At 36.7% G+C, this 25,797-nt stretch overlaps 1 protein-coding gene, 2 long non-coding RNA genes and 1 pseudogene across 6 annotated transcripts; 1 reads left to right on the top strand and 3 right to left on the bottom strand.

Annotated features, from left to right (window-relative positions):
• Positions 1 to 503: 503 nt before the first annotated feature.
• Positions 504 to 1,087, top strand: LOC137949393 (phenylalanine ammonia-lyase-like; annotated as a pseudogene).
• Positions 1,088 to 4,384: 3,297 nt separating this feature from the next.
• LOC137949517 (uncharacterized) lies at positions 4,385 to 6,441 on the bottom strand. The gene is made up of 3 exons (XR_011111866.1): positions 6,249 to 6,441; positions 6,009 to 6,136; positions 4,385 to 4,492 (listed from the first exon to the last, which is right to left on the bottom strand). It is a non-coding gene; the product is annotated as an uncharacterized lncRNA (long non-coding RNA).
• A 2-nt stretch (positions 6,442 to 6,443) lies between these two features.
• Positions 6,444 to 8,461, bottom strand: LOC137949392 (probable fatty acyl-CoA reductase 4; the record flags this gene model as incomplete). Its single annotated transcript, XM_068795458.1, has 8 exons — positions 8,383 to 8,461; positions 8,191 to 8,294; positions 7,893 to 8,095; positions 7,709 to 7,809; positions 7,430 to 7,622; positions 6,937 to 7,098; positions 6,592 to 6,673; positions 6,444 to 6,515 (listed from the first exon to the last, which is right to left on the bottom strand). Coding segments are annotated over exons 1-8 (996 nt in total), but the record flags the coding sequence as incomplete, so codon positions are not given.
• Positions 8,462 to 10,427: 1,966 nt separating this feature from the next.
• Positions 10,428 to 16,284, bottom strand: LOC137950061 (uncharacterized). 4 transcript variants are annotated; one of them, XR_011111917.1, is made up of 8 exons: positions 15,960 to 16,284; positions 15,456 to 15,864; positions 15,191 to 15,270; positions 14,171 to 14,207; positions 13,852 to 14,029; positions 12,512 to 12,604; positions 10,913 to 11,005; positions 10,428 to 10,565 (listed from the first exon to the last, which is right to left on the bottom strand). It is a non-coding gene; the product is annotated as an uncharacterized lncRNA (long non-coding RNA). The 4 variants fall into 4 exon arrangements; XR_011111919.1 differs by lacking the exon at positions 10,428 to 10,565 and having other exon boundaries at positions 10,583 to 11,005; positions 13,854 to 13,904; positions 14,013 to 14,029; XR_011111916.1 differs by lacking the exon at positions 10,428 to 10,565 and having other exon boundaries at positions 10,583 to 11,005.
• Between the last annotated feature and the right edge of the window lie 9,513 nt (positions 16,285 to 25,797).

The raw sequence follows: 25,797 nt of genomic DNA, 5'->3' as shown, positions 1-25,797 counted from the left end.
AGTGGTGGCTTGATGGTAAATAAAATGTCATCTCATAAATATGACACTGATTTAATTAGTTTATGTTTCTTGTCTTTTTTTTCACTCTTCTAGAGTGAAGAGCATAATTATAGTATTAGACCTTTATTCATTTATAAATAAAGTTGCTATGGGACGGTTAGGACACAAGTCCATAACTTCATTCTTCCTCTTGTTTTCTCCCCAACATGCCTTCTATCTTTTTCCCCATGGTGTAATCCATCTTTTTCTCCATGGTGTAATCCAAGGAGTACTGAAAGTCAATATGATATAAGAGTATTGATTTTCAGGGCTCGTAACTATGGTGTTTTAGGATTTCAATTATTTTTCCTGCTGAGGGTGGTTTTTGCAAGTCTGGTTTCTTTCTCTTTGGCCATCTTCTTTTGTCTCTTTGTAGTAACGCAAGAGGCAATCATGGCTTTGCGTTGCTTCTGTTACTGATGGAAGTAGCTGTGAATCAGTACTTTAATTAAAGATGTGAGTTAATGACTGATCAAGTTTGCAGTGATGGTTTTGATCACAAATTCCTTAATGCTGGAATTTTTGGCCCGGGCCGGAATGCGGCCCCATGCTGCTGCCTGCGGCAACTCAGGCAGCCATGCTTGTTAGAATAAATACGCTTCTCCAAGGTTACTTGGGTATCCGATTCGAGATCATGGAAGCTAATACCAGCCTTCTCAACAATCAGATTACTCCTTGCCTCCCAGTCAGTGGCACATTATGGCTTCCAGTGATCTGGTCCCTCTGTCCTACATTGACGGAATTCTCACCGGAATGCCCAACTCCAAGGCTGTTACAGTGGATGGAAAGCGGGTGGATGCCGCCGAGATGTTTTTGGCTGGCTGAACACCACAATGGATTCTTCGAGTTGCAGCCAAAGGAAGGTCTTCTGCTTGTTGAAGGAATTGACGTGGGATCTGGCTTGGTATCCATGGTTTTGTTCGAGGTGAATCTTCTGGCGGTGCTCTTCGAAGTCTTGTTTGCGATTTTCTGTGAGGTGATGATTGGGAAGCCAGAGGTCACTGACCATTTGACCCACAATTTGAAGCCGCATCCGAGACACATTTAGGCAGCGGCTCCGCCCTCTGCAAGTACAATTACACGTACGTGTACTCGTGCACGCCGGATATGTTAGCGACGGAGATGGTGACCTTCGAGTCCGGCAGCAGATGCGGCAGATAGCATCACCATATCGATGGTAATCTGTTTGTTTCCTCTGTCAGCCAGCAAATAACTTACGCACTACTGGCTGACTGATCTCTCTTTCTGCAAATAACTTCGGCGACAAACTTGCCATCGATGTCTTCAATGGAACTTGCCATCACCGTTGTCTTCGTTAGCTATCAACTATGTTCGGAAAGATCATGACTCAATGCCACAGAATCGTTGCTCTCAATCAGTGGAAACTATCTTCGGAAGGTTCACATTGCTTCTCTGTTCTGCGGTAGTTTCATTCGTCTGCTCTAATTTTGTTCGTTAATCTGGAAAATAATTTTGAGTTATCTGCGTTACTGTTTAATCATCTCTCTGCGGATTGATTTATTTCAGGAATTCCATCGCTAGCATCGTGAGGAAGACATTAGATAGTTTCTATTTCTACTTCTCCGAGATTTTCTGCTATCTTCGAAAGTTTATTTTCATAGTTGTCATCGTTATCAGCTAGATCGTTGCTGCTGGTTTGTTGGAAAATCCTCCTTCGTTGGGTCGTATCCTTGCGGCATCATTGGTTTTCTATTCCCAGTGTTGTTTCTTATCTCAGAAAATCCTCTGGCTCGTCTTTATCGCCAGCTTGGCTGCCGCTTCAGGAGGACGAATACAACTTCTGATTGCATCCGTCGAGTTTAAATTTTATTTGCTACTGTTATTGCTCGCTGCTATATTTTTTACTCATTTCGCTACAGGCGAGCCGCACCATACTCTGCTGAGTCAACTTGGACCTGAGCGTTTCAGTTCCGCCCGTGCTAACTTAAGCCATTTCTTGAGTTAACTCAAGTCAACTCAAACCGAGTCAGCCAACTATACTATTTGCTGTTTTGGCAGGGTTAATGGAGTCAACTGAGTCCAGGTCAGCCTGATTCGGCCATCTCAACCTGATTTCTTGACTCGGCCTGACGCATTTATTGACTTAGATTATTGTCTTGGATAATTGATAGCTTATTACTAGGCCAACGTATTATTTAGTGTACAACTTTCTCATGGATTCTCTATGGATTATTTTATTTGTCATTATTAAGGATTTTTCATTATGTGGTACGTATTATTTGGGCATTGGCCAATATCCGTTGCTTCTATTGTGTATCTTTGACTGAGACATTATTATTGAAGAACTTATTGGTTGCTAAATATTGTTATCAATAGTTATTTTGATGAAGAAAAAAAAGCACATGGTGGCCCCAACATATTATTTTCCGGTGAATCCCCATTACCCTCTTATTATTTGTTAAGATTACTTCTGAGCAATACCGATAGACCCACACTTACAAAAGATAGGAGTGTGCTAAACATCCAATGAGAGTCAAGTCTATTATTCACCCAAGAGTATTTTTTGAGTTACCCTTAGAAAATGAGTAGACTTTGTGCCCCATAGTTGGGCTACTTTTTCGCCTTTGAAATTGAACGAAGAGTATTTTAGACTATGACCATTTTGACTGGAGTATGGAGCTTTGTCATACGGTTAGGAGTGACTTTTCTTCTCTGACTTTTATATTATGCTAACCGGGTCTCTTGGTAAAGACCAAAGAGATTACCAGTTTGAGGGGGAGTGTTGGAAGACATGATGAACTACTATTTTATATGGAAAAACCTATCCACTATTTGCAGGAAGTTGGGCATTCATGATATTCTATCACCCCTAATTTGAAGGAGAGTGTTAGAAGATGACCTCAAGGCCACACGACCAAGGAAGACCCACCTATCCAAAAGAGGTGTGTTAGAAGATGGGCTCAAGCCCACACGACCAAGGAATATCCACATGTCCAAGAGAGGTAGAAGATGGACTCAAGCCCATAGACCAAGGAAAAGGACCACACATCCAAGAGTGGCGGCATGATGATAAATAGAGAGTTATCTAAAAAAGATGACACTAATATAATTAGTTTAATTTTCTTTGTCTCTTCTTCACTCTTCTAGGGTGAAGGGCATAATTATAATATTGGACCTTTATTCATTTATAAATAGAGCTTCAGGGGGAGAGTTAAGACACAAGTCCATAACCTCATTCTTCCTCCTGTTTTCTCCCCAACATGCCTTCTCTCTTTTTCTCTATGGTGTAATCCATGGAATCCAGAAAAATTAACAGGTTGTCACTAATCCCTTGGTCAAGATGCCTATAAAATTTGTTCACCCTTGAATGGATAAAGACCGCAGTATGATCAACTAATCACTATGACAATGAATTGTATCCCTCCTACAAATGAAGAGGTGGTGCACATGGTAATTAGCCATGGATTAACTAAGGCTTCATCCTTCCCAATCTTACCTTCTTATTGCTTCCTTTTACACTCAATGCCAATCAAAGAAGAAACCTCTTCTAGGCACGTCTCCAAATTTAAGCTCCCCTATGAAACCCTCCTCATACAACCATCACCTTCTATTCTCCATTGCCAAATTTGTTAGAAGTTAAATCAACCAAACTACTCCTGCTCCTCACAAAACAACCTCTCAAGCAAAAACCCTTTCTCTACAATGATAACCTTAGTGCTACTTTCCTTATAACTAATCTTCTCCACCACTCTCATGGTAAACACACTGATTATTATTTTTTTCAAGAACGTCTCATTGTTGTTTATCATCTTCCATCTCCCCTATTATAAATAGAGGAAAGAGACATCTTGTGTATCTTCACATGGTTTTATTGGCTTTGTTGCATATCATCTTTTTGCCTATGATGATGATAAGTTGTAGTGCTTTCTATAGTTTTCTTACCTTCTTTCTGTATCCTCAGCTTCTCTTCTAGTTCTCGGTGAAGCAAAGCATTTTTTTTTTTCATATTTTGGTACATGCAACTAACCCTTACAAGAAATTTATTCTCTCCACTCTATTTTCATATAATTTTGTGTTGGTGATAGAAAATTTCTAGCTAGATGTATCGATATAAGCTAGGCAAGGAGATAAACTGAGGTTGAATCTCCCTTATCCTGAATTCAACTTGAGATGTAGTATAAAGAAGAGTAATTGGCAAATAAATGATGCTAAATTTGAAAGTAATTGAGATGTAAAAGATCATAATGTGCAGCCAACACTGAAGATTTCGTGTTTTTTGAATGAATATACAACCATTCACTATTGCTGCTTAGTAGCTTCAATAGAAGCAACACTTATTATAGAGATAATTCACTTAAGAAGATATTTTACAACACCAGGGATATGAACAGTCATGAAGTAAGTGTCCCAGTTGATATCTTGGATTCTATAGTACATCAACCTTTCTGAATCTTCACTCATGCGTAACCATTCTGAGTTTGAATCATCAAATCTGTTACATACACAGTCGACTATTACCATCATGTATCTTGTTTGTTCAAGACCAAATAAAGGACATGAATGAATGGATTAAATATTGCAAGGAGCAACTAAAATACAAAAAAAACAACAACAATAACAACAACAACGACGACAAAACATGTAATTGTTACAAGGGGCTCCATACCTCACTTTTGTCGAATAGCCATTAGTAGTTTACATTTGAAAAAAAGTATATTAATGTTATATTAAGTGTCTACTTGCTAACAAAGGTAAAATTGTCATAATTAAGAATATAAGCAAGTACTTCAACCAATCTGATGCTCTATGAGTGCTACTAAAAAATAGAGAGATAAATTAAAGATATGTGTAATCTAGCTAATGTGTAAAGAAAATCTAGCCATGACTTTTAACCAATTGAATTAGCTATTGGGTAAGCAGCATGTCGAATTTACTTTAATAACTATCAAAATCTTAAAATGTTCAAAAGAGGGAAGAAATAATTTAAATCAATTCAACATTCAAAATTTGGAGCATCAACAAATACCCATAACTACTATATGTTAAGTAATAGTCATACATAGATTAGTGAGTACAAATATCTTAGGTTTGCTAGTTGGAAAATAGGTTTTTTAACTTGGCTAGTCATTTTCAGATCAGATTAGAGTCAAATTCACATGGTATCAACTATACATGGTCTAATATAAATTTATTTACTATACCATATTTTTATATTTTTTTTACTTAATTCTATTACTTCCAGTGGTAAAATGGAGATAATGATATTACTGTAAATATGATAAAGTAAATAGTTTTTTTTGTAAATAGTTAAAAATTGGGTGACAACAAAAGTTAACCATTGAGTCTAGGCTCTTTTCTCTCATATACAAACTAAATCTTAATCTATTTACTAAAAAGTCAATTTACGTACAATTAAATTGAAACTTTAAATGTTATGCGCTTTATGCTGCTAAGCAAAACTTATGAATGATCATTTTTCCCAAATCGGTTTAAGAAGATCACTAAATTAGGATGCTAAACCAAATGAACCAAGTGTCAAATATTTTCTTGAACCTATTATTCAACATTTTATAGGGTTCACGATTGCCACAGGCAAAAAATAATCATATGAGATAAGGGATGGTTCCAACTATTATATATGTCAGATAATCTCATCTATTTTCTTCTCATGTGGCCATTCTTTAACTCAATTACGTGGTTTCAATATTATAACCAAGTTCAGACTAAAGTGGTACTAGTTAATAGAACTATTTGTCATTATTGAAAAATATACAAATTAATAGCTACCAAATTTACATTTAGTTAAAATAGAACTATTTGTCATTAGTTGTCATTACTAAGTTGCTATTTGTTTACATATGGCAAACTTCTTTTTCTTTTTCGAAATACTTGTTAATAGAATTAACTACATTGACAGAAACATAGAACTCAAGATTAGTTTTGGCTTGAAGAAGATAAAAAAGACTTGGGTGGGGGGGGGTGGTGGTGGGTGTTGTTATGTGGCAAACCTTCCTTTGAAGAAGACGTAAGGCTTGTATAACCAGGCAGCCCGCATGGCGTAGTTGTACTTTTTGTTGAGCTTGTTGTATTGGTAACTAAAAAGATGACACATAGCTCGATTGACAATGCGGAAACCCTAAAAGAAACCGGAAAAAAAACACACATTGAGAAGTCTGGCAAAATAGTAATTCTTTCTTATCGAAACCTATGTTACACAAGCAGTTGCCATCAATTATGATTATCTATACCTGTAATGGCAGCTTGTAATGTAAATTCATGTATGTGTGGAAACTGGACATAGTGGTCTTCAATGCAATCTTGCAAACCTTGATTGCTTGTCCATCATTTCCAATGAGTGGCTGTTTTGAGAAATACTGGTAGCACCATTCTCTGAAGTGGAAGTAAGTTGGAGGATTCCTCATGGATGAGCACAAATGGAAAACATTCTCTGTTGATTTGCGAAAGTGGGCAGCTGAAAGCAGAATCATAGCATTCACCGCCATATCTCCAGGGATCTGTCAAAAGTTGAAGTTCCCATAAGCTAATACCCAACACGGCGGCCAAACTACATCTATTAGGTTTTTGCCTTACCACATCCAGAATTGTTGTCGGGTCTGCTATGAAGCATTTGAGCTTTCCCAGAGCATAGCTCACAAGTATGCTGTCGATAGTTCTGCATTGAGAAAACTCATAATGTTAAAAAATCATATGTGTCATTCTTGTAATAAGCTCGACGATATTCACTCTATAAAGAACTATTTTCTAATTTTGAATTTAAGGAGTACTTGCTTTTTTATTATTATCTTATTTTTGCTAACTATTTTTAGGAATGGGGTTCTAAACAGAGTAATACTGATGATAGGGCAATCATAACTCTTAAAATAAACGAAATAAGACAGGAATTAGTAACGAAATCTTGGACTAACTTCATTTTACCTAGTGTTTTCAATCCATCCAGGAAATGGTTCCATGTATGTGCTTGTCACAATGGTTGGTCTCACAATAACAAGAGGCATATTATCCCTCAGGTGCCCAAGTAGCATCTCTGCCATTGCCTTGGTAAAAACATAGGTGTTTGGCCAACCAAACGTTCTAGCCCTGAAAAATGGAGCTCCAAATATATCAGCAATTTACATTCAAACAAAAGGAAGGAGTTTTTCTTCTTCCCTTATTGAATCATATTTTTTTTTTTAAGAAAAAGAAAAGATCAGAAGAAAAGACAAGTTTTTCCACCACAGGAATTAGAACTAGCAAGCTACCAGTTTGATGGCTTCAAATGTTGGTGTCTCCTGCTGATAAACATGTTAGAAATCCTGTTCATCTTCATTAACCCCAGTATGAGAGGTTATTAGCATTTTTAGTGTTTTCCCTCACACAGCTTATAACTTCTTGAATATAATAAGCTCATAGTTATTGAAGTATTAAGCACCTTTGCAAACCCAGTTCCTTCATAGCAATTGCACTTCTTTCTTCAGTGATTCCTTTGTCATGCAATTCTTTCAATTTGGTCTCGACTAGTTTCAGCTCTCCGTACATGTCTACAGTTGATGTTCCATTAAGTGCTTCACCCATGCCAAACGATTTCTCCGGTATGACTCCATCCTTCTCCCCTGCAACAAAAGCTTCAAACACAGAAGCATAACCAGATCAATTTTCGCCTTCTGAGTGATAGAAAGAAAAAGAGACAGTATAATAAATATGCATTTACCAGTTGAAACATGGAGAAGAATCCCTAGTTTCACACATTTCTTTGCAAACTCTACAACATGCTTGGCACCAAAGGTATTGGTACTCAGAGCAACATCATACCTACACAAAATACGTCCAAGATAGTAATAATTAGCTTCCCTTTTTTTTTTTCTTTCCTCTCTTTGTTTCTAACTCTTCTCTACCTTTCATCAAACTTGGTATTTGCTGCGGAGTTTACAATCACATCAAGCTCATTGTACAGTTCTTCCCTAATAGCAGCGTTATCGATCCCCATATTCATCTGGGAAATATTCCCAGGAATGGGTCTCACTTTGCTTGAAATGAATGAGCTAAAGCTTGAACCATGCACCTCCCTTAGCACTTTAAAAAGATCCATACTGAGTACCTGCAAAGTGGAAAAAAAAAAAAAAATTAATTCCACAAGGAAGGGTCTCTTGGAAGATAAAAATAGCCCAGAAAGAAGAACAACTCCGTTCTTACTTCAGTTTCCAACCGACGTGCTGCTGCAACATTATCGGGAGCTCGTAGCAGAAGATAGATCCTTTCCACATGAGGCTGAATCCTGAGCACCTTCTCTACAAAAACTACACGACAAACATGTCAAATGAAGGTTTCCCAGAAGTAAACTTTGCAAGAATTCAACAAAACTTCTGTAGCAGAAGGAGAAGTTACTCTTAGCCAGATAGCCAGTGGAACCAATAACCAGTATGCTCTTGCCATGCAAGAACTCAGCAATCCTGTTGCACTCCATGAGAAGACAATAAAAGAAAATAAAGTGCACTCAGGTTACTGTCTTGCAAAATGTGTTCAATCTGCCATTTTCCGATGCGTCAATCTGCCCTTTTAAAAGGACCAGAAATGGAAATTGAAGTTTTATTAGGGCACCTAACCCAACTAACTAATCAGACAGAAAACCACCGACCTGCAATATTTAAGATTTTTTTCAATCTTTAGGACCAGATCACGGACACGTTTGCAAGAATAAGTTTCAAAGAGACTCGGGGGTTGAGTCAATTGAGTTAAAAACCAGCAAATTGACTCATCACAATTCACAATATAGCATTTGTACTACACCTATCTTCTCTCCACCGTTGACATATAATTTTAAGATTAAATATGCATTATATAATTTATGGCTACTAAATAATGATTTATGTTAACTTTTGAAAAAAAAATCTTGTTAAAAAATAATGAAAAATAAAATTTGAGAATGAATAAAAATTGATAAAAAAATGAATTTAAATCAATAACTTAAGAACTAACCTAGCTATTTAATCATTTCCAAAAGAAAATATTTGATGCTCTATATGCCCAAAGTCTTAGTGATGTTTTTTTAGTTTGATTACTGAAAAAAATATGATATAAACAAGAGAATGAATAACTTTTTATAATATAACTAAACAAATAACTAATAAAAATAAACATGGTTAGTACAATAATAAGTAATTTAATATATAATTAAAATATATTAATATATTAATTAATTAAATAATTACTTGTGACAATTAATTGTGCACTAATTAATTATAAAAAATATATAAATAAAAAGTAAAAAAAATATATATATATATATATATATAATATTATTTTATTAATAACATAAGATATATTTTATCATAAAAATAGAATAATTAAACAAAAATACTTGATCAAATGTTTACTTTAATAATATTTTAATTATCACTTTTAAATCACTAATTTAATGCAGTAATAAAAATAAATAGAATAAATAAATAAATATTTTATTTGATTAATAACATAAAATAAATTTTTACGTAATATATATTAATAACACATGGGGCATTGGGCGTTGGGCCATACACCGATAAGATATAACATCACCGTACAGTATTGTATTAAAACAACATGGATAGGTGACAACTTGATTGGCTGATTGGGCCTTGAGCTAATGATCCTGAACATGTTCTTATTTCACTTCTTTTTATATTATAAATTAGCTCAACTTTTATGAGAGATTTGCGATTCTTTTGAAGCGATAACGATGACATAAATAGATTTTTTGCATTATAACTTTATAGAATTGTAAATTAAAGAGAAAATGCAATAAACTCAAATTTTTAACTCATCCGAGGGGAAAATTTGTAATTGAAAGAGAAATCAATAAACCCAAAATTTATAGGTTGTACTCAAAATTATTGATATCAAAATTTTCATATGTCCATTTCATATGTCATATTCATATTATCTTCCAATTTAAGGTGTAGAAGACACCGTCCGCAAAAAAAAAATATAAACATCTAGCTAGAATAGTGCCAGCCTAATGAAACATGCAGTTCACCAACTGAAAAGCTATGTTAAAGACAGTCCAACTGTTCCCATTTAAAACCTTTTTTTGAACCGGAGGGGAAAAAACAGATACATTTTCCTACCTATACATCATTACTTGGTACCACTTATCCTCCGGAAGCTCAGTAGGATCATAGCCAACATGCCTTCTTCTTGTTATCCCTTGGAAGGCATGTTGGCTATGATCCTACTGAGCTTCATATACTCTTTTTATAACAATAATCATTTCACAATTACTAAGCACCACTTATACATTACTTTCAGAACGATTAAATAGAGTTGACTGAACTTGGCAGAGTTAGGTAAATTAAGTTGATTTTTAAGCAAACATTTAGCATATCTCTCATCACAATAGATTGGTAGAAAACAACAACAGAATACATCTTGCCTGCCTTTGAAGCCCCAAAAGATTTTGCATTACAAGAATATCATTCCAAAAAAAAAAAAAAAAAAAAATTCAAAAAAAAATTCATTAGCAGATAACACACTATCAAGTGAACCTTTTTTCAGTAAATGCCATAGCTTTCTGCAACACATATTAGCAACAGCTGAAAAGTTGAAAATTTTCCTCAGAAACCAGCTAAACTTTTCAAACATTACCCTAAAAACAAGGAAATTAACAAAGCTAGCAGACCTCAAGGAGACAAATTTAACTTAACCCTCTGCTTTGGCAAGCATAATTGCTTAACGAGTTTTGACTAATTCTTTTAATCACTCATCTCCTCAACTGTGATAACTAGACTGGAACTAACCCAATTAAAAACCACAAAAGAAAAGAAATTCCAGAGAAGAAATGATTAAAACTTACACCATGACAAATTTTAACTTGTCAATCCAACTTTGACCGCCAATTTTGCAGGTCCTACAGTACATAGAAGATAAAAACCCAACTTACTTATAAATCAATGTAAGGCCTTCTGCTTTACATGAATTGATTCACTTCCCGTTGAATTCTGGTCAGCAACTCCGACCTTGTTTCATTCTGATCCTGACATGAGTAAATTAAAATGTGTGAATGAGTTCATCCTTCAGCCTTTGGAGTTTTTTTTTTTTTTTTTTGGAAGAGGGAAATGGCAATAAACTCAAAATTTTTATTATACTCAAAACTATAGATCTCCTAGGGGTAAAACTGAGTACTCATCATAGGGGAAAAATTGTAATTGAAAGAGAAACAATAAACCCAAAAATTAAAGATTGTACTCAAAATTATGGATATCAAAATTTTCATATGTCATATTCATATTATCTGCTAATTTAAGGTGTAGGAGCCACCGTCGGCAAAAAAAATATAAACATCTAGCTAGAATAGTGCCAGCCTAATGAAGCATGCAGTTCACCAACTGAAAAGCTATGTTAAAGACAGTCCAACTGTTCCCATTTAAAACATTTTTTTGAACCGGAGGGGAAAAAACAGATACATTTTCCTACCTATATATCATTACTTGGTACCACTAATCCTCCTGAAGCTCAGTAGGATCATAGCCAACATGCCTCCAGAGGGATAACAAGAACAACTGCATGTTGGCTATGATCCTACTGAGCTTCATATACTCTTTTATAACAATAATCATTTCACTATTACTAAGCACCACTTATACATTATTTTCAGAACGATTAAATAGAGTTGACTGAACTTGGCAGAGTTAGGTAAATTAAGTTGATTTTAAGCAAACATTTAGCATATCTCTCATCACAATAGATTGGTAGAAAACAACAACAGAATACATCTTGCCTGCCTTTGAAGCCCCAAAAGATTTTGCATTACAAGAACATCATTCCAAAAAAAAAAAAATTCAAAAGAATAGTCATTAGAAGATAACACACTATCAAGTGAACCTTTTTTCTGTAAATGCCATAGCTTTCTGCAACACATATTAGCAACAGCTGAAAAGTTGAAAATTTTCAGCTGTTGCTAATACGTGTTGCAGAAAGCTATGGCATTTACAGAAAAAAGGTTCACTTGATAGTGTGTTATCTTCTAATGACTATTCTTTTGAATTTTTTTTTTTTTTTTTGTTGTTTTTTGGAATGATGTTCTTGTAATGCAAAATCTTTTGGGGCTTCAAAGGCAAGCAAGATGTATTCTGTAGTTGTTTTCTACCAATCTATTGTGATGAGAGATATGCTAAATATTTGCTTAAAATCAACATAATTTACCTAACAAACCAGCTAAACTTCCATACATTACCCTAAAAACATGGAAAATAATTCAGAAAATAACGAAGCTAGCAGACCTCAAGGAGACAAATTTAACTTAACCCTCTGCTTTGGCAAGCATAATTGCTTAACGAGTTTGGACTAATTCTTTTAATCACTCATCTCCTCAACTGTGATAACTAGACTGGAACTAACCCAATTAAAAACCACAAAAGAAAAGAAATTTCAGATAAGAAATGATTAAAACTTACACCATGAGAAATTTTAACTTGCAATCCAACTTTGACCGCCAATTTTGCAGGTCCTACAGTACATTGAAGATAAAAACCCAACTTACTTATAAATCAATGTAAGGCCTTCTGCTTTACATGAATTGATTCACTTCCCGTTGAATTCTGGTCAGCAACTCCGACCTTGTTTCATTCTGATCCTGGCATGAGTAAATTAAAATGTGTGAATGAGTTCATCCTTCAGCCTTTGGAGTTTTTTATTTTTAAGCATGGAAGTGAGAAATGGCAATAAACTCAATTTTTTATTACACTCAAAACTATAGATCTCCTAGGGGTAAAACTGAGTACTCATCATAGGGGAAAAATGTAATTGAAAGAGAAATCAATAAACCCAAAAATTATAGATTGTACTCAAAATTATGGATATCAAAATTTTCATATGTCCATTTCATATGTCATATTCATATTATCTGCTAATTTAAGGTGAGCTACCGTCGGCAAAAGAAGATATAAACATCTAGCTAGAATAGTGCCAGCCTAATGAAACATGCAGTACACCAACTGAAAAGCTATGTTAAAGACAGTCCAACTGTTCCCATTTAAAACCTTTTTTTGAACCAGAGGGGAAACAACAGATACATTTTCCTACCTATATATCATTACTTGGTACCACTTATCCTCCTGAAGTTCAGTAGGATCATAGCCAACATGCCTCCCAAAGTATAACAAGAACAACTATAGTTGTTCTTGTTATCCCTTGAAAGGCATGTTGGCTATGATCCTACTGAGCTTCATATACTAGTTGTTCTTGTTATCCCTTGGGAGGCATGTTGGCTATGATCCTACTAAGCTTCAAATACTCTTTTTATGACTATAATCATTTCACTATTACTAAGCACCACTTATACATTATTTTCAAAACGATTAAATAGAGTTGACTGAACTTGGCAGAGTTAGGTAAATTAAGTTGATTTTAAGCAAACATTCAGCATATTCACAATAGATTGGTAGAAAACAACAACAGAATACATTTTGCCTGCCTTTGAAGCCACAAAAGCTTTTGCATTTACAAGAACATCATTCCAAAAAGAAAAAGAAAAAATTCAAAAGAAAAGTCATTAGCCGATAACACACTATCAAGTGAACCTTTTTTCAGTAAATGTCATAGCTTTCTGCAACACATATTAGCAACAGCTGAAAAGTTGAAAATTTTCCTCAGAAACCAGCTAAATAACTTTCATACATTACCCTAAAAACATGAAAAATAATTCAGAAAATAACAAAGCTAGCAGACCTCAAGGAGACAAATTTAACTTAACCCTCTGATTTGGCAAGCATAATTTCTTAATGAGTTTTGACTAATTCTTCTAATCACTCATCTCCTCAACAGTGATAACTATACTGGAACTAGAAAAGAAATTCCAGAGAAGAATTAATTAAAACTTACACCGTGATAGATTTAACTTGTGAATCCAACTTTGACCGCCAATTTTGCAGATCCTACAGTACATAGAAGATAAAAACCCAACTTATTTATAAATCAACTTAAGGCTTCTGCTTTACATGAATTGATTCACTTCCCCTTGAATTCTGGTCAGCAACTCCGACCTCGTTTCATTCTGATCCTGGCATGAGTACATTGAAATGTGTGAACAAGTTCATCCTTCTGCCTTCGAAGGTTTTTTTTTTTTTTTTTTTTTTTTTTTTTTTTTGTTAAGCATGTAAGAGAGAAAGAGATAACAAAAAAAGAGGAAAGAAAAATTTACTGCAAGATGAGTTAACCACCATCACGTTCTCTTTCTTCTGCAACAATCAAGTACGTTGTCTAATTAGAAATGAAGGCAGAAAGTAGCTCCAAAAGACTTAATGTCGTGTCTGGGGGTGGCATCAAATCGAGCTGAGCCCGAACCTGCCTATGTTCGAGTCGTGTTTGATTTAAATATTTCGAACTCGAACTCGAACCAAACCTAGCCTCAAGCCTATAATTGTAATTGAGTTCATGCCCAATAATTTTAACCGAGTTCAAGTTCGAGCTTGAGCCGAGTTCGAGCTCCAATCTACATTTAAAACTTTGCATAAAATACATGACAAAATAAATTGTATATAAAATTATCTATACACTTTGCACAAAATCATTCATAAAAGTTGCATAATTATGCATAAACTTTATTCAATAATCAAACACAAAAACATCATTGAAATATCAATATTAATTTGCAATCACCCAAATAAAAACTATACATCCAATATAAATTTGCAAGCCGGTTTGGCTTGGTGCCACCCCTAGTCGAGTTTACCGAAACTCGAACCCAAATTCAAACCCTGACTTTAAGACTTGAATCTAAAACTGAAAGAAATCCCGACCCTATATCTATCCCTTAACCCATCCTTATCCTTTTTTTTCCCCGTAAGCTAGCCTATCCCTGCCCCATCCCCATAAATCAAATTCGATTTACACTTGCTTCACACCTACTTTGTTTTATATATCCGCTTCATCGTTGCAGGTCAGGTTTGGAAAATTCATTCCTAATCCAAAACCTAATTAGTTTTTTTTGCCTTAATTTTAAGGTGAATTCAACCTCATTCCACCCATGTGAGACCATAAACAAAAGACAAACTCCGGTCCATCCAATCGATACTCAAGGCATAGAAAAATGTTCAAACATGTAAAAAGAGTAATATATCCCTTAAAAGCTTGACATGTAAATTAATATAGTTTAAAATGTAATGGCACTCATTCCCTTAAGTAACATAATGGCTTAAAAAAGATAAGGGCAAGTTTTTACTGAAGACAAATTTGCTGGAGAGAAGCGGAACGCAAAACCCCTACTTTCGATGTTTGAAACGCTGCTTGAATAGTTAAAAACTAAAAAAATTAAACAGAGTGAGAATCATTAGATGGGAGCAACTGCAGAGAAAATATATAAGAATTTAGAAACGGACATAAACAAGGGATTTTAGAGAAATAGTGAAAATGATAATCAAGGCCGTTCCTTGATGCGAGTCACAAACGTTAATCAAACTGACGAGACTCGATGAACATTATCTTACATTTATCAAATCTTTTCTGTAGCTTTCACAAAATTCTGACTCTCGATCAAAATGAATTTGCGACAGAATTGCTTGCCTGCAACGAGCCCTGGCGGTCTCCAGCTGCTCCCGCAATGTGTCTTCCTTGACAGCTGCCTTCACCATCTCCAAGTCCATCTCTATCAACTTCAAAACGCGGTTCGACATCCAGATAAACCGAGCCGAGCTCGAGCAGCTCGTGAAACGGCTCGGTTCGATGCCACCCCCATAGAAATCCATCGGCACAAAATAAAAATTCAAATTCTCCAAAGAAACAGAAATACTCATCGTGAACCCAAACTGGTCTCGTAGTAGACGGAAGGGAGCTGGGACGAGCTTACCAATGAAATAGGCGCAACGGTTGGTGCAGGAGACACAGCTGGATCAGAATCTGCGTGGGAAAAATTGAGACAGAAGCGAATATTCAGATCTTAGGGTTAGGGTCTGTTGAAAGACAGCCTACTATAATGTTCATTGAAAGACAACCTGTTATAATTTTCTGCGAGTTTGGGGTTCTTGCTTCCTCACATCAAAGGTACATTGGACATCATAATCTGTCCCTTCTGAAAACCTTTATCGCTTTCATTCTGCTGTCTCGTCTTCCCGACTCAACCACTGCGAACCAAAAATAGCGTTGGGACTGAGGCGAGAGTTATAAAAATTGCGTGCAGTAGAGCGTGAGAGAAATCAGACGAAGACACCGTGAATTCATAAAGTCCAAAAGCTTAATTGGAAAAAATTATAGTGCGAGAGGGAGAGCGAGCGGCAAGGAGAATGGAGTGCGACAGGGAGAAGGGAGAGGCGACAGCGAGAGCGGGTGCGAGAGAAAATGATGAATGAGAGAGGTCCGGAGAAATTTTTTTTGGATGAACCAGGATTTCGGTGGGAATTCTGATTCACCCACTTTAGTCCGGAGACCGTTCCAGTGAATTAACTGTTTCATTCACTTGAACCGATTACAGACGTAAAATGAACTATGTAATTACATGACCTTCACACCGCCCCCCCCCCCCCCCCCCCCCACCCCCCCCCCCCCCCCACCCTTAATAAGTGTTTCAAGTTTTTCTATTTTGTGTTAGGGTTTCCACCTTTAATTATAAATAAAGGCATCTCAGAGAAGTGGGGCGGCTAATACTTGAGATCTCCTTGTTTGAACCCTTGCTCATTGCCTCTTGCCTTCTCTTCATTTAAGCTCTTCTCTCTTCTCTTTCTTCCTTACCTCTTCACCTCAATTTTGTTTAAGGGGAGGTTAGTCCACAATGAAGTGGAAATGAAGTAGAAAATTGAATTGACGTAAGATGAATTGCTTCCACTTCAACTCATGTTTGGGTATTAGTATAGACGAGTTCAAGTGGCTGAAAAACAGATTCCAGTGTTAGTGCCCCTAAATGAAAAAATATGATATAAAAAAGAGAATAAGTAATATTTTATAATATACTTAAATAGAACATATACCTAAACATATAATTAAAAAAAATAAGCGTGGTTACTACACTTATAAGTGATTTAACGTGTAGTATTAGAATATATTAATATCCTAATTAATGAAAAATTATATTATATTACTTAATGATTATAATTTATTATAAATTAAAACAATAATTATGGTTTAATTAATTATAACAATTGGATAATTAAACCAATTAATGATTATAGTTTATTATAAATTAATATACTAATTACGTGTGACTATTATAACATAAGATATAGTTTAACATTAAAACTCACTATTTTAATTAAAAATAAATAAATACATAATAAATAAATAAATATATTAATTTATCAATAACATAATATACATTTTAAATATTATTAATTAATAATATATTAACAAAAAATGAAAAATAATGGTTTAATTAATTGGATAATTAAACCAATTATGACGATGTTTAATTTTTCCTACCTTAGGAAAAATTAAACATCGTCTTCGTCTTCCTCTGCGGCGGGCTTGGCAACGGCGACGGCAGCGGGCAACGGCGACGGCGGCGGACAACGGCGATGGAGGCGACGCTCCGACGGTGCGCCGAGAGGGAGAAAATAGGGAGGCCGAGAGAGAAGAGCCAGGAGGCCGAGGGGCTCTTGCCTCCCGTGCTCTGCGACGGAAGTCGAGAGAGGGAGGAAGGAAGGTCGACGGGGGGGCAGGCGGAAAGAGAGGGAGGCCGAGGGGCTCTGGTCTCTCGTGCTTTGCGACGGAGGTCGAGAGAGGGAGGAAGGAAGGCCGACGGGGGGGGGGGGGGGGGGGGGGGGAAGAGAGGGAGGCCGAGGGGCTTTGCGACGGAGGTGGGGGGCAGAGGGAGGACGACCAACGGGGGTGGGGGCAAAGGGAGGAAAAAATACTTTGCTGAATGATCGCGGAGAGGGGAGGGGGGAAGAGAGGGAGGCCGAGGGGCTCTACGACAGAGGTGGGGGCAGAGGGAGGACGGCCGACGGGGGTGGGGGCAGAGGGAGGAAAAAATACTTTGCTGAATGGTCGGGGAGGGAGCAGAGATCGTCTGGAGAGGCTGATGAGAGGGAGAGCAGAATAGCGGGGGGAGGGGAGGGAAGAAGCAACACGCGTCGCACGTGGAAAGCTGATGATTCGCAAAATAGGAAGGAAACAGCTTTCCCCCGTTTTTGCTTGAGCGAATGAAATGGTGTTATCTCACTTCAATTCAAGTCATTCTGGACTAACGCCATAAGTGGGATGAACTAAGTAATGCGGGGGGAATTTATTCCACTTCATTGTGGACTAACCCCCCCTAAGTAAGAAACCCTAGAATCTAACATGGTACCAGAGCAAGGATTCTAGGTTTTTCTTTTTTAAAAAAATTTCTCTAAAGTAATCTAAAAGAGCATGAACTAAGGATGTTCTCCATCAATGTTCGAAGCAGCCATGCTGAAAAAGGCTTAGCAAATCTTTGTCATTAAACCAGGCTGTAAAGTTATTCCTTTTATGTTTTTTTATTCTCAAAATCATCAATCTAAGTCTTCTTGTTGATCTTCCAAGCCAAGTGTTGAAATTCTTCCAAAAATTCGGTTTTGATACTTATAAGAGGGATGAAAGTGAGTATTTTTGCTGGGTGGTTATTTGACTTAAAATATCTATGTTATTGATGCCATAAAATCACTCTTTAAAATTTGAAAAATCCTCCTTGAATTCTAATCACAAGTTGGTAGAATTTGACGGAGTTTCATCTTCTTAAAGTCACTAAACCCTATCGCTTGAATCAGAAGTAGTTTGATTCCAAGTGTTCGAATTCCAATTCAAATATCAAAACTTTCATGTGCATCAAAGGCATCACTGGGTGAAGTTTTGTCTTCAGCCATTGAGTTTTTTTCTTCTTTAGCTCATATATGATATTCATATACTCGTGTATTTATCATACAAGTGCTCGAATTCGCTCATCTAATTGATTTCAGCACTTGTATTTTTCTCTAGTTGGTTCCCTACATATCAAGTTGTGTTATTATTCTTCTTCTTAAGTAGTTGAAAAGAGTACACTTGTGGCTGGTCTAATGGCTGAAAGCTCACATAAAGTTGGGTCTTGTTGGATTTCAGATGTCAAGATGATTAATGTAAACTGATCAGTCAAAGCAAAGAAGAAACCGAAGAGAAAGAAGAAGAGAGAAGTGAGAATAGAGGAGTAAGAGAGAAAGGGAAGGAGAGAGGGATGGATGTCTTGGAGAGAGTTTGAGAAAGGGGAAAAGAGGATTAAGGTTGAGTGATGTGCCTAATCCTCCCCCTCAACATCTATTTATAATAGTGAAAAATATTGTAATTACATCAATAACCTTTACCCTAAGAAGGTGGAAAATGGACAAGAAAATAAGAGATTTTATATCAATACCACTACATGTAGATTTAATCTTCTAACACTCCCCCTCAAACTGGGGGAGAGAAAATATCATAGATACCCAACTTGGCACATATAGTGTGGTATGAACCTTGGATGTGACCGACTTTGTAAGGATATCTTCAACCTGCTCCTGGGATGGAACATGTTTGGGAGATACTATGCATGCTTGTAATTTTTCCTACATGAAATGGCAAGCTACCAATATGCTTTGTCTTCTCTTGAAAAGTGGAAGTGGAAGCAATATGGATGGCTACCTAGTTGTCATAATGAAGTTCCATAGATGCTTCTTTGTGGAACCCTAATTTAGTAAGGAGCGATTTGATCCATAGAAGCTCACTAACTACATGGGGCATAGATCTGTATTATGCCTTGGCACAGGACCTTGCAACAACATTCAATTTTTTACTCATTGTCATCAGGTGATCATGCCCAGTCTACATCCACAAAATCTTCAATATTGAACTGACCATGACATTTATATAAGAGACCCTTGCTTGGAGCTCTTTTTAAATACCTAAGATACTCTCCAAAGCTTGCCAATGAGTAAGTTTCAGTGTATGCATGTACTGACCAACCACACTTACTGCATGTGATATGTTCGATCTGGTCATAGTGAGATAAATGAGTTTTCTGTTGAAGACTCAATAGCTCACAGAGTCACCTAAAGGAGGCGACAATGACTCACTGAGTTAATTACTTTTAAATTTTATATTTTATATTGCTTTAAGTATATTTTTTTATTAAGTGCGTAAGGATCCAGGTCGTAGGGGCAGAATTGTCAATTTAAGCCCTAAAACTCAAATGACGTCAAATCCTATTTAGAGGGTAGATAAATAGAAGAAAGACAAGTATTCAATTAGGTTAAACAGGGTTTGGAGTTCTCCTTGACAAGCTCTAGGGTTTTGGAGGTCTCCTTGACGAGCTCCACGTATAGTTTTCTCTCTTGATTGGGGTTTATTCTCTTCCCTTTTGAATTATGTTGCATTGATCTTACCGAATTAGGATTGCTATTGTTTTTGAGTTCACTCAGAGACTATAGCCTCCCCTTCATCCACAGTAGCAAAAGGGGGCTTACCTCCATTCCGATCAAGGGTAGGGGTTTCCCCAATCCCCAACCCGAGAGCAACCTCTAAAGAGGTACTTTAGCCTCTAATCCAGCAGGGCAGGATTAGGGACACCTAATCTCTCAGACGTGAATATCAATACCTTGCAAAGAGGGTCCTTACCCTCTCAGCAGTGAGTAAGGGTGGCTTCGAACCGAGCCGAGCTCGAACTCAGGGATGGGCTCGTTTACATTAACGAGTCGAGCTCGAACAGAGCCAGGTTCGGCTCGTCGGCTCGCGAGCTGACTCGTTAATATAACGAGCGATTCGGGATCGGGGATCGGGATACCTCTTCGATTCGGAAAATTTCTCTGTGAAACCCATACCTCCGTCTGCCATTTCCATGCCGTTTCAGCGTGATTTCTTGCGGAAATCGCTGTCCGTCGGCAGGTATTCAGGGGAAATGGGGGATTTGGTCTTCAAATCCCTCGTTCTCCCTCTCCCTTTTCGATTCCTCGATTTATTCCTCTACGATTTCTGTCTTCCTTCCTCAAAGATTTCTTTCTCGTCTTCCTCTTCGATTTCTTCATCCAAGCTTTTCCTCACTGACGAGACGAAATCGACGGTCTGACGGAAGGAGGTAAGATTTTTATTTAATCTTTCTATTTTTTTTTCGTCGCCGAGCTAACCTGAAAAATCTCTAACTCTCTCGTCGTTTCTCAGCTTCGTTTCTCAGCTTCGTTTCTGAGCTTCGTTTCTCAGCAGTGCTCCTTCATTATTGAAAAGTTTTTTTGGATATCCGAACGGCACACTGTTTTTGTAAGCAAACTCAGCTCTGTTTTTTTTTTTGATATTTCCAGCTGACAGTTCAAATACACTCGGGAAGAAATCATTGTAAGAAAACTGGTATGAATTTTATTTCATGATTTTGAGTGTTGATACTGTTTGATTTTTTGAAATGGTGAGTTCTTGATTTAAGGGTAGAATGTAAGAAGATCATTTTATACAGATTGTATAAGGTTGACCTATTTTATTCTCTTAATTTATTTTTTTGCTTGAGTGTGCCATCAATTGCATTCTAGCTGGCTGAGAGCCAGAAAACTTCATACTGAGCTAACATTCAAGAAGGAAAGGAAGGGTGGGGGAGAAAAATCCCCCACTTTGTCATTTGTTATGTTTTTGTATATCTCAGAATGACTTACTAAGCTCAATTGCTATAATGTTTGGAAAATAGTTGGTTGGTTGTCAATGATTTTTTTGCTCAAATTCCATTGTTCTTCATAAATGAAGTTATTATTCTAGACTTTCAAATATTTTTATGTTGTGGGATCTTGTTTCTTTTTTGCCTTCTTATTTTTAGGTGGCTGGCCTCTTATAAAATTTTGTATGTTTATCATATATTTCAGCAGTAAACAACAATGGTATTCAAATTGTTACTTGATATATTTTAGCAATGAAATTTTATTTCATGATTTTGAGTGTTAATAACATATTCTGTTCAATAATAATCTATTATAGTTAATGGAATCAGGAGCTTTATTAATTGCATCCAACTTCTCTTTATTATAAAAAAGAATAAAAAAAGTTAGTTTTTGTCCTTCTTTCTTAATTCTCATTGAACTTATATCTACTGTTGTTCTTGGTATAGTGGGGTATTGAGGTTGAATTTCATTTTTTTTCATTTTTATCATTAATTTCTTGGTATTGAGGTTGAATTTCATCAGAATATTAGAAGAGAATGTTGGTGTGCTTATTTCCTTATCTTAGAAGTTTTTAAATTTATATATAAAAAAAGGATCGCTATATTGGACTGGAAACTATTGGGTGCAGGGCTACTGGCTCAAAGAGACCCCGCTGCATTGAAAGACAAGGGTCGTTCCCGATTGTCACAATGTCACGTACCTTCCTCTAAGAATAAACAAGTATCTTAAATTATGTGTAGGATCTTTGTTGTTTGGATAACTTTCTTTTATTTATGTTTTTAATTTGTAATTTTGTTTTTTTGTAGAAGTAAGAATGTCAACACCTCCTCAATTGACATCAATAATTAACACTAGTTCTAGTGTAACTATAAATAGTGACTCAACTCCACCAGAGTCACTACCCTCTGTCATAGAAGTGGGCCCAGATGAAATTACTATAAATGAGGATGAAGGTGATTCTACTCATACCTCCAAAAGACAAAAAAAGTCTCATGTGTGGTTGGAATTCAAAGAAATATCACTTAATGGTAAAAAAAAGGCTCAGTGTGTTCATTGTAAAATCAATTTGAGTGTTATTAGTAGTGGAGTGACCACACATATGAGTCGACATTTGAAACGTTGCACTAGTAGAAAAGTGGCAATGAGAAAACAAAAAACCTTAAACTTTCAACCAGTGGGAGCGGGGTCTAATGTTGATCAGAGTCCATCTGGACTTCCTTTTATGGATTTTGGAGGAAATTATGATCAAGCTAAAATGAGAGTACTCATTGCTCATTGGATTCTTATGCATGAGCATCCATTCATGATAGTAGAAGAGGAGGGATTTAATTTTGTAATGAAGATGGCAAATATGAATTATTAGAAAATATCCCGGAAGACTATTAAGAAGGAGTGTATGGAGGTGTATGAGGCAGAGAAAAAGAAATTGAAAATTTTTTTAAAAGAGATTAACAAGATTAGCCTTACCACGGATCTTTGGAAGTCTCAAAATCAAAAAATTGAATACATGGTTATTACTGGGCATTTTATTGACAGTAATTGGAAGCTACAAAAACGAGTCTTGAGTTTTGTGCATGTTCCTCCTCCTCCTCGTGGCATTGATATAGCAAATGCTATTTACAAGTGTTTGAAAGAGTGGGAGATTGAAAATAAAGTTTTTAGTATTTCAGTTGATAATGCTGCATATAATGATGTTTGTATCAGAGTTTTGAAACAAGATTTTTCAAGGAAAAAAAATTTGGTGTGTGGTGGAAAGTTGTTTCATGTGCGTTGTTGTGCTCATATTTTGAACTTATTAGTCCAAGATGGTCTTGTTCAGATTAAAGATATCATTGATAATGTGCGTGAAAGTGTCAAATTCATAAATCTGTCTGAGGCTAGACTTCGCACTTTTTCTGAAATTGTACAACAATTAGAACTTGGTGAAAAGAGGTTGGTTATTGATTGTCCAACTCGTTGGAACTCTACTTATGACATGTTGTCTTCTGCATTAAAATTCAAAGATGCACTCTCTAGATTTAAAGTTAGAGAACCAACATATGATTGTTTGCCAAGTTTTGATGAATGGGAAAAAGTTGACATGGTGTGTGAGATTTTAGAAGTTTTTAATGCAGTTACAAATATAATTTCTGGGAGTGACTACCCTACTTCTAATTTGTACCTTAGTGAGGTATATAGGGTAAAAGAAATTCTGGATTTTCATTCTACAAATGAAAATGTTTTCATTAGGACAATGGTTAGTAGAATGAAAGAGAAATTTGAGAAGTATTGGGGTGAATGCAATTTATTGATGGCTGTTGCTTCAGTTTTGGATCCAAGGGTCAAATTAAAGTTGATCAAAATGTGTTTTCCAGTGATATATTCTATGGAGGAAGCTACAATGAGTATAAATTTAGTTCGACGCACCTTATATGAGATCTACGATGAATATGTATCTTTATATAATGTGGATATTAGAAATGAAGAGATTGTTTCAAGTACTAGTAGCTCATATTGCTTCAGAGTCATGCCGAATTTTATACAGGTATTATATACATAGATTATATTCAATTTTAAGAAGAGGTTATGCCTCAATCTTATACATGTATTATATATATAGGTTATGCTTAATTTTTTGTAGAGGTCATGTCCAATTTTATGTAAAATGTATGTATAATTTTATATATAATTAATTTGATATATATTTTTTGAAAATTTTTAAATGTATGTAGAGGCTCGAGTTCGGCTCGAAGTTCGGCTCGAGCTCGGTTAAGATTTTTGGGCTCGAGCTCGATAACAATTTTAGGCTCGAGACGAGGCTCGGCTCGAAGCTCGACTCGAAATATTTAAATCAAGCTTGGCTCGAACATAGACAGGTTCGGGCTCGGCTCGGCTAGATGCCACCCCTAGCAGTGAGCAACCAAGGGTTCAAGCCCCTTACTGGCCAAGAGCAGCAAGGGTTCCCAACCCTTATAGAGAAAAGCAAAGAAAGGAGACTTCTTTTCAGTCTTACCGAGAACAGCCAAAGAAAAGAGCCTCCTTTTCATCCTTACCGAGAGCAGCAGCTCTATTATAGTGTTAGATTCACAAATCCCATGCCGACTTACTCGATCCATGGCTAGGGACCATAACAACTTGGTATCAAAGCAAGGTAACACGGGGGAGCCCAACAATGGTGAGTTAAAAGAGTTGATGATCAGAAGGCAGCAGGCACAGGAAGAAAAACAAGCAGAGAATGAAAGAAAGTTTGCCATGATCATGGAGAAGTTGGAACAAATACCAAATATTAATCTACAGATTGATAGACTTTCTGGAATGATGGGAAATATTACGATTGGAAGAAATTCAACCCAAGAACAAAGAGGAGAGGACAACTCACACAACAGAGGGGGAGACCAGTTTACAGGGCGCACTGCCTTTCCTGTCCAGACAGGAAATTTCAACCAAGGAAGAGGCACAATGTTAAGTACCTAGCCAATACTACCCAAAAGACCGGCCTGTTAGGAGCGGAAGACATAGGTTCTTAACCCAGAACCATAACATCACACCCCACCTTCGCGAGCCGATGACCACGGCGGCCCACTCTAGCGACACTGGCCGGACCCAGGTTAAGTTCCTACGGCCTACCAGTAATTTTATTCTGGCCTCTAGGTCGCCCCCTCCGCTTAGGTTGCCTCCTCCGGGATTTGAACTCACGACATGGGAGCCCGCTCTGATACCAAATATTAAGCACCTAGCCAATACTACCCAAAAGACTGGCCTGTTAGGAGCGGAAGACATAGGTACTTAACCCAGGACAACTTAACCCAGGACCATAACACACCATACCAAGGAATGCAAAACTTGACTTCCCTAATTTTAATGGGTCAGATGACCCCTTGATTTGGTTTGTGCGAATTTTTTTTTACTCATCAGAGAACATTCGAAATTGATAAGGTGGGACTGGCCGCCTTCCACATGCTTGATGAAGCACAACTCTAGTTTCATCAAGTAGAATTGAATAGATTGGTGCTGGATTGGGAAGAGTTTAAGGAGTTATGCACTATCCGGTTCGGTTGTCCAGTCCATAGTAACTCTTGGTGGATTTGGTGTTGTTACGACAAACTAGCCCAGTGGAACTATATCAAAAACAGTTCCAAGAAAAATTGGCATGAGCTAGTCGGATGGTTCGCGTAGACCAACATGTCAATTTATTTATGCCATGCCTTACTGAGTCTTTAAGGTTAGAGGTGGAGCTCCACACTGTTAAGCACCTAGCCAATAC

Source organism: Aristolochia californica, unplaced genomic scaffold (genome assembly GCF_029961685.1).
Source record: "Aristolochia californica isolate CCGP_79_NKW_82.1479 unplaced genomic scaffold, dmAriCali1.0.hap1 SCAF_14, whole genome shotgun sequence".
NCBI lineage: Eukaryota > Viridiplantae > Streptophyta > Magnoliopsida > Piperales > Aristolochiaceae > Aristolochia > Aristolochia californica.
The sequence above is the reverse complement of the archived record's forward strand: the minus strand, read 5'-3'. Positions and strand labels throughout refer to the sequence as shown.